The following is a 16,153-nucleotide window of genomic DNA, read 5'->3' as shown; positions in this document are numbered from 1 at the left end:
TCCGCGTCTTTTTATCCAAATATTGGAATATTTCGCACGAATATTCGCTCTCTATTTTCGATTTTATAAAGATTCCACAGCCTAAAATGACCCTTTAAAAACATCTTGCTGCATTTCTGGCGCATCTGCATCTCCTGTTTGCGGCTGCAGAATTCCCCTGTGATGTAAAAACGTAGGATTGTCTCTCTCTCTGTTTGTTTCCAGATGTGGGCAGCAGCTGGATTCAGCAGGGCTGCGGCCTGCATGCTGCACAGATTGCATATCTCACTACTGAATACAAAGAGTAGGATTTTTTAAAACCAGGAGTGGTTTTCATTCACATGTTTAAGGCCTGTGCGCCCTCAGCGCGCAGGATGTGCAGCGAAAGCAAAGAGGAAGAGCAGAAATTCCTTTTTTTTTTGGCAAATTAAAAAAAAAAAGGCTTTTCTAGAGATAAATACATCATATTGATTAATTTTCAAAAGCAAGGGGTATTATTTTGTTTATTCTATTTATTTATCTGCTGCTTAAGGTGATTATTCAAAGGCGAAAGCTGTTTAAAAAGATGAAATAATGCATTTAAACGATTCTAAACACCATAAGAATAAATATTAACATTTGAAAGATCAAATTTAAAGAGGTTTTATTTGTATTGTGCCCTCAAGTATCAAAGAATGGTCTTTTTCTTTAAGTTTTCCTGCTACAAAACGCTTTAAATGCCCCAAATAAAAGCTATTACGCATGCGTGCTGATGCAGATGCTTCATTTGTGTATTATTATTCTGTCTGAGTCTTACTGTACATCACTACAGCAGAGTTACATAGCAATATTTCATATGATAAAAGAGGAAAGGAACAGTGTGGTGACTTTTACGCACAAAGCATTACGCACGACACCTACTTTGTCCTGAATCGTGCGTTTAAAATGTTTTAATGCAGTTAGAAACACCATGAAAATATTTTAATAAACAAAATAAGAGATTAGAATACAGGTTAAGTCATATATTGTGTTTAAAAGAAATAATGAGTGTCGTAAAACGAAATATTGACATTTGAATAAACGAAATGGGCCATTTTTTGGGCACGAAAATCCAAAAATACAACAAAGATCTTTGTTACTAAATTCCTTAAGGCAGAGCAGACACTATAACTGGAGCATAGGCAAGGATGACAAATAATAAACACAAGCCAAGCTGTAAAATCAAGCATAATAAGACTGAGAAACGTCCTGATTTTAAAGCTAAAAATAACGGATATAAATCACCTCATTGATTGAATTTGTTGATATCTGATTCTTCTGCTCCAGCCTCGTTCCAAACACTCATACTCACACTTTATTTCCCCAAATGCCTTATCACTGCCTTCCATTGATCTCAGGGATGAAGGTGTTGAAGATGATGATGATTATCTGATTAGAAGCGCGTGGCCTCTCTCCTCCTGTCTGCGCGCCCTCGTGGACTCCAGGGCGAGTTTGCACCTTTAAAGCAGGAAACACGAGCGTTATTGACTCATTTCTGCTCTTTATGGCTGTGCTAATTAATTGAATGTGAATGGATGCTGATTGTTATTATTATTGGCTCTTTTTGACTCTTGATTTGATTGAACTGCAGCGAGGAGAAGGTTGGATGCACATGAGAGAAGAGGGTTTGTGCGTAAAAGGAGATAATGCGCAAAATGTTTCATACCTTTCTTTTTTTTGGAGTATGTATGTGTTTGTATGTGAAGGTGAGGGAGGGGGGGGTGCGCACTAAGGCTGCAGATGAACGTTTGTGTTACTTTGTTGTGCTTGGGTGCTATAAAAAGTTATCAAACTAATATTTTTTCTTCATATATGTTGTGTTTTTTTATTCTATATGTATCTGTGTGAGCGTGCGTAAAGACAGGACAGGCTCGAGCGCTTCATTTCGATTCACCAGGGACCCCCTGCGCGCAACAAGAGCCCCCCATGGGTGCAATAGTGCAAACACAGGCTGCAGTGATTGGCCAGAGGTTGATCAGATGGTACACTTCCCCTCTGTATTCAGTGGCACCTCGCAACCCCCCCTTTCAGCAAAAACCAAATCTCGGATAAAGTAATGGCAAAAGCACTTGGACTATAAAAGACAACAAATCATATTCCTCCGGAGTATATACACCCCGTTGTCCACCCAATGAGTTCCTATTTTGTTAACTCAACTTTTCCCGTGTCTCTACCGGGAGGACAGGACTCTCTCCTGGGTCAGATCCCGTTATATTCCTCGGGATACACCGATCCGTTAAGACACTACTCCAACGCGGCCACATATGGAGCAGCCAACATGCAGGACAAGGTTTACCCCGCGTCCTACTACCAGCAGACGGGCGCAGCAGCCGCGGCCATCTACGGCAGGGCGGGCGGAGGAGGAGCGCCCTGCGACTACAACCCGGTCGGGACTTTCTACAAGGACGCGGAGGGTTCGTGCGCTTTCTCGAGCCGCGACGAACAGCCGCTGTTTGAGCACCAGCAGCGCAAAGCAGCGGAGTGCGCGGAGCAGACTGTCAGCATGAGCAGCAGCCTCGACGACAAGTCCTCCACCCTCATCTACCCGTGGATGCAGAGGATGAACGCCTGTTCCGCCGGTGAGTACCACACAGTTTCCCCTCTCTGTTGTTGTTGTCACGCAGGCAGCCTGGAGGTAAAAGAGTCCCGCGCTGCGTGATGGAGTGAGCGACACTCGCAGAGTTACCTGACAGCTCTGCAGAGTCTCTGATTTTAACTTTACGCACAGAAACATCACATAATCTGAGAGTTAGTGACTTTGAGATTATCGTTAATGGATCTTTGTGCGCCTTCACGGCTTCGGCTGCTTCATCATCATCACATACATGCATACACGACCACGCACACGCACGCACACACACGCAGACATGGCCTACATCCTCCGAGCTCAAACTTAACGCTCTTACTGTCATATTGACTCTTTAAATCGGGTTTATCACCTTTTCCATCACCAGTTTATATTAAAAAACGCTTTTAATACCCAACATTAATCCTTGACACTTTAATTTTACCGCAAATGATGCCTAGTGCGCCACTGTACTGCTTGAGTTTTACTGTACATCACTCACAGAACAATGTACTGTAGTTAAAATATAGAAAATGAGCAATGAGGACACTTTTACGCACAGGCTGCAACCTGCAATAGCCCCATTAATAACATTAGCAGCTTTTTAATACATAATAATATTTTAAAGCCCATAACTCTTTCCTTAAGTCTAACATATGAAAAATGAGCAAGCATTATTGGAAACCACTAAGAAATGATGGGAAATATTCCCTGAAAGAGATTTTAAATTGATTTTACGCCTTAGAGAGACTTTTACGCACAACAAGAATTTACTGTTAAATGAGAAAATTTATAGAAATGTTTGAAAAGGACCCTAAGATACTTTTTCATGTAACTAAATTTTCTCTATGAGATGTTTTCTTTGTGTATTATTCCACTTTTTGAGTGCTACTGTACATCTTTGCTGCACTGTCACAGAATAAGGTAAAATGAACAATGAGGTCACTTTTACGCACAAAGCTTGTGCACAATACAGGCTGCCTCCTGCTGTAGCTTCCACTGACGACTTAATTTATCAGTTTTTTAATTCAAATAAATATACAGATGATTATTAAGTCACTTGAATGTCAAATATATGCAAAAATAATAAAGATATTTTGAAAATATGCTTAAAAGAGAAATTGTGTGCCATTGTGAGACTTTTACGCACCAGAGGAAGATGATGCAAAATGAGAATTTCTAAAAGAAATGTTTGAAAAAGCACACTAAGTTGCTTTATAATATTTATGCACAACAAAAGATCACATTTGCATAATTTTATGTTGTGAAATTCATGCAAATTGCCATCATTTTGATTTTTAAGATACACGCCTCCATATTTCAAGTGCATTTTCATGCAGATGTTTCTGAAAATCACCCCACATGCATATTTGATCATCAACTGAATATTTATTTTTGGTTCCAGGGCCGTTTGGCAACAGTGGCCGCAGGGGCCGGCAGACCTACACCCGCTACCAGACCCTGGAGCTGGAGAAGGAGTTCCACTTTAACCGCTACCTGACCAGGAGGCGCCGGATAGAGATCTCCCACGCTCTGTGTCTGACCGAGAGACAGATCAAAATCTGGTTTCAGAACCGCAGGATGAAGTGGAAAAAGGAGAACAAACTCCTGAACCCTTCAAAGACAGAAGAGGAGGAGGAGCAGGCGGAGAAAAAGAGCTAGAGAGAGGAAAAAAAGGAAAGACACTGAGGAGAAAGGAGAGAGAAAGTGACGTGTGTGTTTGGGTGCACACTAAAAATAAAAATGTATTTCTTTGTAGATAAAGTGCCATGTTAGAGATAGACTTTATTTCAGTATGTGCACGGTGATAATGTCTGCATTAGGTTTTAAAAATCAATCTTTGTCTTTATTGTGCTTGTGTGTTAATTTAGGGGACTATGCAAAAAAAATCCGCCAAAATGTAAATAAATAAGTGTTTAGTTTTTGAAAATTGTTGTTACCTCATCTACTGACGTTGATTTCTTTGACTTGTGTCCCCTCATGACGTTAAAAGAGGCTCCTCTGATGTACATCTTGTGCTGTAGTTGTTCTAAAATGAATAATAATGATGATATTAGTGTTGTTGTTTACAGCTGTGCCATTCACATTTGTACAGATGTTATTTATTGTTGGTCACCCATGTGTTCAATGCACATCTGGATATTGTGTGCAATATTTTGTTTAGAAAATTGTACATAGAAATAAAGGCTTTTTGATGGATATTGGAACATCTCGTGGCGTCATTCCTAAACGTGCTGTTTTTATGTATTTTAATATATTTTTACATGTATTTTACGTTTTTTGTGCTGTTCTTTTGGTTGAAAATGAACTTAAAAGAACAAAAATAATATTGTTTTTTGTACAAAAGCACCAAACTAATCTTTGTCAGGTGTTTCGGACTTGTAAGTTCACTTCCTGTCTTATTTTCGGTGAAAAAGCGCGGGCTGTTAGCGCCGCCATATTGGATTGTTGAAAACAAGTCAATAATTCGACGTAAAATGACGTAAATGCGAAAATAAGTTAAAAATTTCGACGCCTGTGCGGTAAACTGTCATCTTTCTTTGTTGTTGTGAGCTACCTGAGCCTTTGTGGCCTTCATTAGCACCGTGTTACATAAATGATGGATGACTTCGCGGCCTTCTGGGAGTAATACCGCCTCTGTCCGCAAGATGGCGCCCTCTGCCCGCCTGCCTCTCTGGGCGCAGCGGGGAGGCACCATTGACTGGAGCCTAACGACCATTATTTCGTCATCATTTGTAACCATGGAGCATGAATTACCTCTTGAAGTCATCAGTGAGGATTTACGACTGGTCAACAAAGGCACGTGATTCCCGAACGCTCTCCCATATTTGGCCGCATACCTGGCAAAGTACAGTAGGGCTTCATTGCTTATAATTCATGATTGCATCCATAAATCGTGCAAGCACACAGGATTATAGCGACAAAGATCTACAAATCGAGGCTTTAAAAATCCAAGCAAATGAGCTCTTACTTTGTAAACTCGTTCTCAGGGCGCTATCCAAATGGCTCCGACTATCAGTTACTAAATTATGGGACTAACGGCGCTGTGAGCGGCTCCTTCAGAGACCCTGGCACCATGCACTCCGGGTCTTTCGGCTACAACTACAATGGCATGGACCTAACCGTGAACCGCACCAATGCTGGGAGTCACTTCCCGGCTGTGCGCGAAGATGCCCGTGGGTTCGGCGCAGACGCCCGCTACAGACAGACACCCAACTGCTCGCTCGCCTCTCCAGATCCAGTGCCACCATCGTGCGCTTCAGCCAACCGGGAGCCTCTGGAGCTAAAGAGCCCCTCTCCTCCCTCTGACCGGAGCGCGACCTCGAGCAACAGCCTCAACAAAAGCGCTCATTTCACGGAGGTAGAGGACGCCACGGTCGCTTCAGAGAGCGAGGAGGGCGCGCACAGCAGCAGCGGCGGATCCGGCTCTGCTCCCCGGGCGCAGCAACAGCAGCAGCAGCAGCAGCACCAGGACCCAAACGCCACCTCCTCCACCCCTTCATCTAACGATTGCCAAACGCCACAAATATTCCCCTGGATGCGGAAGCTGCACATAAGCCATGGTATATTTACACCTCTGCTAATATTTAGATTTGAAGGATGTCACGCTCGTAAATCTGTCAAGTGTTGCATGAGTGAGCAGCGTGGCGTGGATGGCTGGGGAAAAAGGCTGTTTTTGTGGAGTGTTTGCGGGGCTGTTGGCATCACATGAAGGTTGAGGTTAAGTGCAGCTGCAGGCTGGGGGAGAATGCGTAAAAATGTATGGATTTGGATAACGTGTCACATCATCAACGACATTTCAGGCCGCTTCTTTAAGCTCCTTTTTGCAGCGTGGAGAAGTGTGGATACCGGCGTGAAATGTGTGGATTTGGACGCTTGAATTTAGTGTAAACGCGCTGAGGAATGAGGCTATAAAAGCAATAACCGTGGTGTGTTTACGGGGTTGTTGGCATCTCATGAAGGTTGAGGTTAAGTGCAGCTGCAGGCTGGGAGAAAATGCGTAAAAATGAGTGGATTAAGCCACAACTTAGCGTGCCATATCACCAACGGTTACTTTTGCAGCCCAAGTTTGCAGCAAGGAAATAAACAGTGGTGGATTTTGGCGTAAATATTATCCGGTTATTTGCACATCATGCAAAAATAAGAGCAAGGCAATTAAAGCAAAGCATTGTGCACTGGGGAGGTTAGAAGCCTCAAAAGGCTTTTAAAGATGCCTCCAATTGAGACGCAGCTTTTTATATAAGGCAAAAAGACGAACAATAAGACATAGAGCTCTTAAATAAGATCTAAGAAGTGCATGATGATTGTAGAGGAGTAGCCAGCTTGGTCCAAAGATGTGGTCTTCTTTATCTGCATGTATTTTGATGAAAGGAAATCCAATAAATGGAAGAGCTTAAGAGTGTCTTGGCTGATGTGCATGTGTGCGTAAAAATACTGGAAAGTACTGGAAAATGCTTGGTTTAAGTGGAAACATGAACACATAAACACATAGATGGAATATAAGTTCACATTTTGGAGTAATGTGTGGATTTGTGCGTAAAAACGCAGTTTTAGGCGCTTGAATGTGGGGGAATGTGCTGTATGGAGGCTATAAAACAATAACCAAGGAGTGTTTGTTGTTGCATGCTTTTTATGTTGTGTGACCCCTCATGTCAGACAACTATTTTACTTCCATTTAGCTGCAGTGTGAAGAAAAACGGGCCATTGTGTGCGTAAAATGTGCGGATTTGTGCGTAAAATGTGAGGATCAGTACAGATTTGTGCGTAAATGTGTGGATATGGGCTCTTAAATGTAAAGGCATTAAAACAATAAACCGTGGAGTGTTTGTTATTGCATGCTCCTCATGTTGTGTGACCCCCACAGTGAAGCCAAAACCCTCCCTGTCATCGTTTCTTGTCTTCTGGCTTTGCAAGTTGCAGCTCCTAATTGTGCCAAATTCTCTGTAAAATTATAGATATGACTGGACCTGACGGGAAAAGGGCCCGAACCGCGTACACCCGCTACCAGACACTAGAGCTGGAGAAAGAGTTTCACTTCAATAGGTACCTAACCAGACGGCGGAGGATAGAGATAGCCCACGCCCTGTGTCTTTCCGAAAGACAGATCAAAATCTGGTTTCAGAACCGCAGGATGAAGTGGAAGAAGGACAATAAACTGAAAAGCATGAGCCTGGTGACGGGAGGGAGCGCCTTCCACAACTGAATTTTTTGAAGGGAGTAAAAATATACAGAAAAAAAAACACATAAAAAAGAATCCATGAGTACTGTAAAGCTATTAAAGCGCAGCACCTTCCTTCCAGCATGCTATTGTGATAGAAAAAGAAGTATTCTGTGGTGTTAAGATGCCATTTTTAGTTCCTGTTGTTGTCCTATGATAGCTTAGATGTCAAAAAAAGATGTAAATATGAACTTTGAGGGTGATTAATTCATTGTCTTTTTGCTCTTCTGTCTCTCTTGAAGGTGTTTGAGCTCTTAATTGTGACTTCCTCACGGTCTAACAGAGTAAATTCATGTACAGTTCCACTTTAAAGTTTCCAAACCATATGCTGCTCTTCATTGAATGTATTCTTAATGCCATTCAAAGCGCTTTAGTGGTAACTTTTAATGCTATTTTTGATCTTGTGGCCATGCAGATCCATCCCAAACTTCCACAGTTGTTGTAGCCTTGTAGGAGATTTTGTGCATCTTATTATTCTAATTATTATTGTTTAGGTCTTAATATGAGCAATGCAAATGTATTCAACCTGTCAATGTGATAAATTTTTAGTGCAAAGGGTTATTCTACATGTGCATAGGCAGTGATGTAAGCTTTTTTCGCCAATAAGCTTTTTGTATTTGTAAGTGAACTCATAGCGCTTGGAAATAAAGTTTCTCTCAGTTGCTTTGGCGTGTCTTTACCTCATTCTAAAGAGGAATAATTCACATTAAATCAAAGGTGTTTTTGCCTCTTCTATGCTTGCCAATCATTAACCAAAAAAGTGCCACATCATCATCATTTCAGGCTACTTTCGTGCGTCAAAGAAGGCAGAAACTTTTCCAAAACTTACCTCCTCTGCAGCAGGGATGCTGGGCTTTCCAGGCGAGGAAATATTAAAAATCCAAGAGTGTCTTTGGCTTTCAGGTACATAAGCAAGGCTGAAGTTTGGTAAAAATCCCCCCTTGCCAAAGATTGTATAGGCCTATATTACTTACAGACTGTGAAAAGTCACGTGAGGTCCATAAAGTTGGTTTTATGGTTTTGGGGAGTAGACAATGTACTATATAATTCACAACCTTGAATGAAAGTGACGGCTTAACTGCATGGATGGGACTGGAAAGGCTGGACAGCATGAGGAAGGCTGAGATGTCCAGGAAAAACTTGGAATGAAATTATAAAAATAAGGCGGAAATTTTATTTTGAAATGTCAAAGTTATTTGGGGAGTTTCCAAAAAAAAAAAAAAAAAAAAAAAAAAAGCTTGCATTTCTACAATTCAAGGCAGATTTTTATTTGGCATTTTTGGGAAGGAGAGCTTTAATTAAGGGGTAAAAAATAAAATGTACGTAATTAAAAGCATTTAAAGACATATAATAAGCAAAAAATAAGAATAAAAAAATATATATATTGCAGCTGCATTATATTTAAGATCTAAACTCTGTGCGTAAAAATACCCACCCACAAGCCAAATTTACGCATTTATTTCTGCAAGTCTTTGGCGTTTAAAAGACAACAGAAAAAACCTCAATATGCTTTTTTGGCACTTTTTCTGTTGGTTAAAAAAAAAAAAAAAGACAAATCCGCGTCTTTGTGCTGCTGACATGAAACGAACTTGAGCGAGCCCTCTGCAGTGATTGATCCCAGTCTGAGGAGTCACCGAGCGGCCAAAGGTGAAGTCTCGGACAGCCCAGGCTTCACTGCCTCAACATAAAGACAGCTCGGTGCCATAAGCGCAGCCTTGTATGCATTGTCCAGACATAATGAGTTTATCCTCAGGAAGACTTCTGCTGTATTTTTAAACTCTCCTCAGACTCATTTTTTTTTCAGGATTGAGAGAAAAAAAAAAAGAAGTAAAAATCAGTGGTGGGCTATATGCGTCCCAGACATTTTCCACATATTCATAACTATTAAGTGGCAATTGGCGCAGCGTAATGAGTATTGCATATTGATAGGGGTAATCTGGAGCCGGATCTCATGCATTATTCATGTCGGCGGGGATCATCGCTGGGTCAGGAGACGATCTCAGAGGCTGCAGCCGCAGATGCGTCAGGAGGGCGCGCGCTGCTGGCACACTTTGCACTGTCACGATGGAGGCTCTCATCTCAGGAGAGGAGAAAGAAAAAAAAAGGCTTTTAATACAAACGACTCTTTATTTTTTCAGATGAAGTACTTTTAATTTGATTTAAAAAAATGCAAATACTGTGCGTAAATTCAGCAGATTTTTGCTCCTTTCTGTCTGCTCTGCTTTGCAATAAGACAAAAACATAATAAAGCAAACTAAAGAGCCTTAAAACACTCAGTTTAAAAGTGAACAAGCAGGAAAAAAAAATAAAACCACAGTCAAAAGCAGAAATATCATCGTCAATCTCATTTTCACCAGCAATGAATTATGGGGGAAAAAAACCTTAGCACTAATGATGAATGATTTTGAGATTGAGAGGGTCAAAATGATAATCTGAGATAAAAATTCAAACTTTTCAGCTCAAAGGGTTCAAAACATGGCATTTATTATCAAGGTGGTGTTTTTGAAGGGCAAATATGTGGGGTGGAGGGTTGAAATCATGGTTCTTAACAGTTAAAATATGAGATAAATTCAAAATCATCTGTTTAAAACATCAAAGCGTGTGAAAAATATTTACATTTTTTAATTTAAAGGTCAAAACATGACTTAAAATAAAAAACTGAGGATCTAAAAGGTCAAAGTATGAGACAAAAGTCAAAGTAAGGGGCTAAAAGGGTCAAAACGTGAGAAAAAAAAATCATAATCATAAGTTTAAAAGGTTAAAACATGACTTAAAATTTAAAATTTAAGATCTACAAGGTCAAAGTATGAGACAAAAGTCAAAGTAAGGGGCTAAAAGGGTCAAAACGTGAGAAAAAAATCATAATCATGAGTTTAAAAGGTCAAAACATGACTTAAAATTTAAAATTGAAGATCTTAAAGGTCAAAAAATAAGACAAAAAGTCGAAATTGTGAATTGAAAATGTCAACATATGAAATAATAACTTCAAAAATTATGACTGGGATGCAAAATTAAGAATATGAAATGAAAACATAAATGTATTTGACCACAAAAAATTTAAATAAATAACTATAATCCATTTAAATAGGGGAGACCAGGGGTCACTGAAGCCACAGCAGTCCAAACAGCATTTGGGGGGGGGGGGCAATGGTAACAATGAAAATGTGTCATCTTAACTCACTATCTAAAACCGTGTTCTTCAAACTGGGTCCTGGCCCTCTGGGGGGCCACCAGGGAGTGCTGGGGAGGGGGGGGGTCACAGAAACTTGGAGCAAAGAGAGAAAAATGGGGCAAAAATAAAAGTCAACTTCTAGAATTATTTGTGATCAAATTTAGACGTTTCTATCAGAAACAGAATCAGCTTTATTGACCAAGTTTGCTTACAAAACAAGGAATTTGACTCTGATTAGCTTTGCCTGCTATGAACAGGAATAAACATTACTCATAACAATGAATAAAAATTAAGATTTAAAAATGTGAAAGCTCAGTTAGTTATTGTTTATAGTATATACACATCTGTGTGCATTGATAGTATGGTTGCAGGAATGTGGGCAGATTTACATGAGGTAGACAGATGTGGATCACTACTTATATTACAGTATGTGCTCTTTTTTATATGCCGGTCATTTAAGTCACAACAACACTTATCGCTCCAGCCAGTTAGATTCAAGCAGCCGCTGTGAGTGACATAACTAACTTTACAACTGAAAACTAGCTACCTATCAGGGGTGGATTCAGAAGAGTTATGTAGGAAGGAACATCAGGCACAATTTTTGAGAAATTAACAAACAAATTAAGATTTAAAATGCAAACAAACTTTACAATATCAGCCAAATATTGCCGTTCTACATCCGTTTAAGCAGCAACATAATTTTTTTCCCCAAATCTAATTGTTGTTAAAGGGTCCTCATCATTCCTAAACCATAAGACAGTACGTCTAAAAGCATTAATATTCACTTCTGCTTCTTATTAACTGCAGAAACCGTCAACTGTGATGTTAATTCTTTAAAGTTACATAACAAAGGAATGAGAGAATTTAGAGTAAGAACATAAAAGAAGATAAAAAGCAAAGTGTGTGCTCCCAGATAAACATCTCTTTATACAAATAAGAAAAATGTTAATATCTAATATACTGATATGCTCTTAGAAGAATGAAATCTCCCTGTTGTCATCAGCAGGGTCCATTATTATTGCTGTCTTTCTGCATTTATCCATCTGAGCTCTCAGCAGCAGCATACTCTTTTTTTTACAGACCTGAAAGATTCGTAGCATTTGAGAAGCTCTGTAAGCCACCGCCTCATTCTGCCTACGTACCTCCTCTTCTCAAAATAGGAAAATTTCAAAAAATATCCCCAGACCGGTCATGACTCAGCTGCAAAAGAAAAACAACCACAGAAACCAGCTGGGTATCTAAAGATAGTCAGTATGAGCCGCCACACATAAAGAAAGGCTTTACTGCTACATGAGTGGCTGTGATGAGACATTTTAAACATAGTTAATGAACGGCTAGAGAGGAAAACTCTAAATAAATACTGCTACTGATTATTGTAAAGACCAATTATCAGAGACTGATTACATTAAAGACATTAAATTAACAAATAACATGATTATAAATGTAATCTATTTAAAAAAAAGCTCTGTTTCACTTCTGTGATGTTCAAGAAACTTCAGAAACTGTATAAGAACAGGTTCCAGCCATGAGCTAAATGCTACATGGCTGCCTCTGGCATGTCAAAGTTTGGGAACCACACCTTAAATTCATCGCGTTTCAACTAATTTATCTAAATGTGTTTCTTAATATGCCTTTTTTTCAAACTCCTTAACTCTTCAGGTGTTTTATTCATTAAAAGCAAAAGTAGAAAAGTAAGTAAATATGTGTCTAAATATGTCAGCAGCAAGGTGACTAATCTGGTGTCAATGACACTCTAATTATTCAAGTTAATTTTTTTTTTTAAATCAGAGATGAGTGAGCAGACGGAGTAAAAGCAGAGATAGTTAAATTACACATTAAGTGATAAGAAACAAAAGTATGTAATTATGGAGACATAATATTTCAATTTGAAAGACTTCAAAGGAACAACCTGTTTTAAATTTCATTCTTAAATATAATAATGACGTCACATTTTCTACAAAAACATTTCTAACATTTAGCCACAAAGAACTCCGGCTGATTTAAATCAAATAGAACTTTTAGTCTAGCAGGTATGTTCAGTCTTTTCACAGGAATATTTGTATGTTAGCCGTTTCATGAGGATACAGACCCCAGGAGGAGTAGCTGCAGACGTGCCGAGGCTAATGGGGGTTCAGTAAACAGAGACTGTAGTTCTTGAAGCAGGCGGCCTGGGTTCCTTTCCTGCACGTTATTCCCCACTCTCTCTCTCTCTCTCCCCAGTCTCTGGACCCCATCCACTAAAGATAAAGGGATAAAAGCTTAAAAACCTTATAAAAGAAATGCACAAATCACATCTGTTCAAGCAGCCACGATGAAATCTGGAACCCTCAGTAGCAACAACAGCATTAGCATTTATGTTGATGCTACTTTACAACCAATCAAATTATCTCTTACTTATTGGTTACAATTTAAATGCATCTTTCTTATATCTAAACCAAATTGTTGTGTTTGATGTTTTGCATTTTATGATCAAATTGTGTCCGATTATTTTTGTAAGGCCATTTTTCTCTTTTTCATGTTTGAAATAAATAAAAACATGTCAAAGTTTCAACTGAAGAAGAAAATACCAGTGCTTACCAAAATAGTACTTCTGTTTAAAACGTTTGCCACATGAAATTATCCTGCTCTTTTTTATTTAGGCTGAGAGAAAATCCTACTGAGCATGTGCAGAGTAAATGTCATCACTCTAACTCCTGTGGTGATGAGTCCTAAAACCTGGAATGGAGTTAGGGTTTTAGCTCTCCCACTTCCATTGCAGAAAATGTATGGGATTTTGGAACGTATTTTCATTAGCTACCCAAAATAAGACTTATGATATTTCATCTTTTTTTATTTACAATATAAAATAGATGTGAAAGTGCCCCTCTTGTTACTAGTACTGCAGAGTTTGTAAAGGAAAATTAAACATCTCCACAAGTCAGCTGACGATGGTAGCTCCTTTATTTGCTTTAACCCTTTAAAAATCATGAGAACAGTGCTCATTTGTGGGGGATTATCTTAATGAGCTCTCATCACCGCAGAGCTTATTTTCAGCAAAAAACATAAAAAACCAAAAAAAAAAAGAAAAGGAAAATACCATAGGTTAAAGACAGATGTTAACTAAATGGATTGGCCTAGAAAAATAAGTCATTACTGCAGACATCAGCAGAGTGTGTGGGAGCTGAAAACCTGGTGCTTAAGTCCGTGCACTTCATGAATAAATGCTGTTCTTCAAATCCAGGCTGTGGCTCCTTTCCTGCATGTCATTCCTTCCTCTCTCTCTACCTAGTTTCCAACTCTATCCACTGACCTATCAAAATAAAAGCCCCCCAGTAATCTTTAAAAAGAACTAGACATAGTAAGACACATGCAAAAAAGAAATACGCTTAAGAACAAGCAAGGATTAAAAATGGATTATAAAAAAATAATAACTTGGAAGCTTTGTAGCGCTAATTAAATTCTGAAGCAAAGACTGGGCTCAGAAATATGCACCTAATATATTTGATTATATAAGTGAATATTTGGGGAACACATAGGCCAAATAACAGCCTGTAAGTGTAAATAAATAAAAATCATACAAAATCACTTAAGCCTTTTATATTATTCTTGTTAAAGAAAAAAAATATTGCAGTGGAGCCTCTGTTACATTAAATAAGCAGCTTAAATACAAATTTAAAGCTCAAATTAAACCTAAATAAAACACTGTATTCACTGTGCAGATCAACAAACATTCATTTAAATCTACATACATTGACTTTAATGCAGCCTGGCTAATTTAATCAGAACGATCAGAAACATTAAATGTCACCTTGAGCTGTTTTAATGAGGTCAGTTTGTGTTTCTGTCCTGATGTTGAACATCTGGATGTGTGAATGAGTCAGACTGTTTTCCCTGTAGAGCCGCTCCGCTCCAGCAGAGGGCGCCTCAGACCGATCAGCAGGATGATGGATGACTCTTTCTGCCTCTGCTCTCAGAGGCGCGTGGCCCTGAAAGATACAGAGCACAGGCTCGTTTTAACGTGTTCCTGTTTAAAATATCAACCTTATTTCACAGGGGATTAAATACTTAAATTCCAGGAGAGTTTTCAGTTTAAAGTGAAAACGTGTTTACAGGACAGAGTTTCAAGCTTGGCCGATTTCAGACCCATTTTAGGAGAGCTGGAGCACCCCCGAATTTCATCCCAGGACTCTTAAAATAATAAAATGTGCCTAAAATGTTGCAAGTAAGTTAATGTGTATTCTAGCAAGCAGAACTCTAAATTCTAAAAGATAATTCCACGTTAGATAAAGAGGAGAATTCATTATTCATGAAAAAAGTCACCTTAAAGGTGGGCTAATTAGGCTTTAGGTGGTTTTGGGGGCCTTCAGTGGATGAGGGTTAATATTTATTTCTAGGCTTTTTTTTTACTTAATGGACTTGTTAAATGTTGGGATAGTGACTCGTAATTTACAGAAAATATATATAATACAGTGTAGAAGTACAGTCCTGCAATCAAAATATTGCTGATATATTTACAGTATTATGGTTTTATCATTAAAATATGGCTCAACAATGATGAGTAGACTTAAGGTGTAGTTGTGGGGAAAATATTTGTTTTGAGTGAAATGAGTGGTTATGAACTTCCTTTTCTTCTAAGGCAATTTCAGTCTAATCAACATCTATGTTAACCATTTATGCTCATTTTGTTTAATTCATATTTTATTTTATGTTATCTATAGTCTACATTTTTGGGACTGCAGTCATTTATTATCAGATTTTTTTGGACTTTATTTTGCATCAATATATCAAGCATACAATCTTCTTTCTTGGCCTAAAAATGCCTCTACTACTGACTTGCAGAGATGAACATACAGTGCTTCTCCTCATTAGTGCATGCATACAATATAAGAGCAGACTGAGTCACCAGGGCTGCCAATAAAGGGGAAAAGGTGCGGGGGGGGGGCTTTCTGGAGCCCAGCTGCTATGCATGAAAAGACGACTAAACAAAATAAAATCAGCTTTAATTGATCTCCCATTGGGTCAACTTTTGGTTATTATAACAGCTTGCAGTGGAGCTGTGAAGTTACACCTTCAATAACTAAGAAATCATAGTTTTTACATATTTTTTAGTCGTGAAAGGACCACGACCAGATTTTAATAAAATATTCAAAAGAATACAAGAAACCAAACTCAAAACCCTTTTTATTCTTAGAAAGTTTTGGATCATATATAAATACGTCTT

General features: G+C 38.9%; 2 protein-coding genes across 2 annotated transcripts; both read left to right on the top strand.

Moving 5' to 3' along the window:
- Positions 1-2,056: 2,056 nt before the first annotated feature.
- Positions 2,057-4,703, top strand: hoxb6b (homeobox B6b). Its single transcript, XM_041815882.1, has 2 exons — positions 2,057-2,576; positions 3,969-4,703. Exons 1-2 carry the CDS (start codon positions 2,129-2,131, stop codon positions 4,223-4,225), a joined length of 705 nt encoding a protein of 234 aa, XP_041671816.1. The 5' UTR covers positions 2,057-2,128; the 3' UTR covers positions 4,226-4,703.
- A 660-nt stretch (positions 4,704-5,363) lies between these two features.
- hoxb5b (homeobox B5b) lies at positions 5,364-8,339 on the top strand. The gene is made up of 2 exons (XM_041815879.1): positions 5,364-6,126; positions 7,519-8,339. The coding sequence occupies exons 1-2, from the start codon at positions 5,523-5,525 to the stop codon at positions 7,764-7,766; spliced, it is 852 nt and encodes a 283-aa protein (XP_041671813.1). The 5' UTR covers positions 5,364-5,522; the 3' UTR covers positions 7,767-8,339.
- The last annotated feature ends 7,814 nt before the right edge of the window (positions 8,340-16,153 follow it).

The sequence above is a fragment of the Cheilinus undulatus genome, linkage group 20 (genome assembly GCF_018320785.1).
Source record: "Cheilinus undulatus linkage group 20, ASM1832078v1, whole genome shotgun sequence".
Lineage (NCBI taxonomy): Eukaryota > Metazoa > Chordata > Actinopteri > Labriformes > Labridae > Cheilinus > Cheilinus undulatus.
Note: the sequence above shows the minus strand (reverse complement) of the source record. Positions and strands in the feature narration are given on the sequence as shown.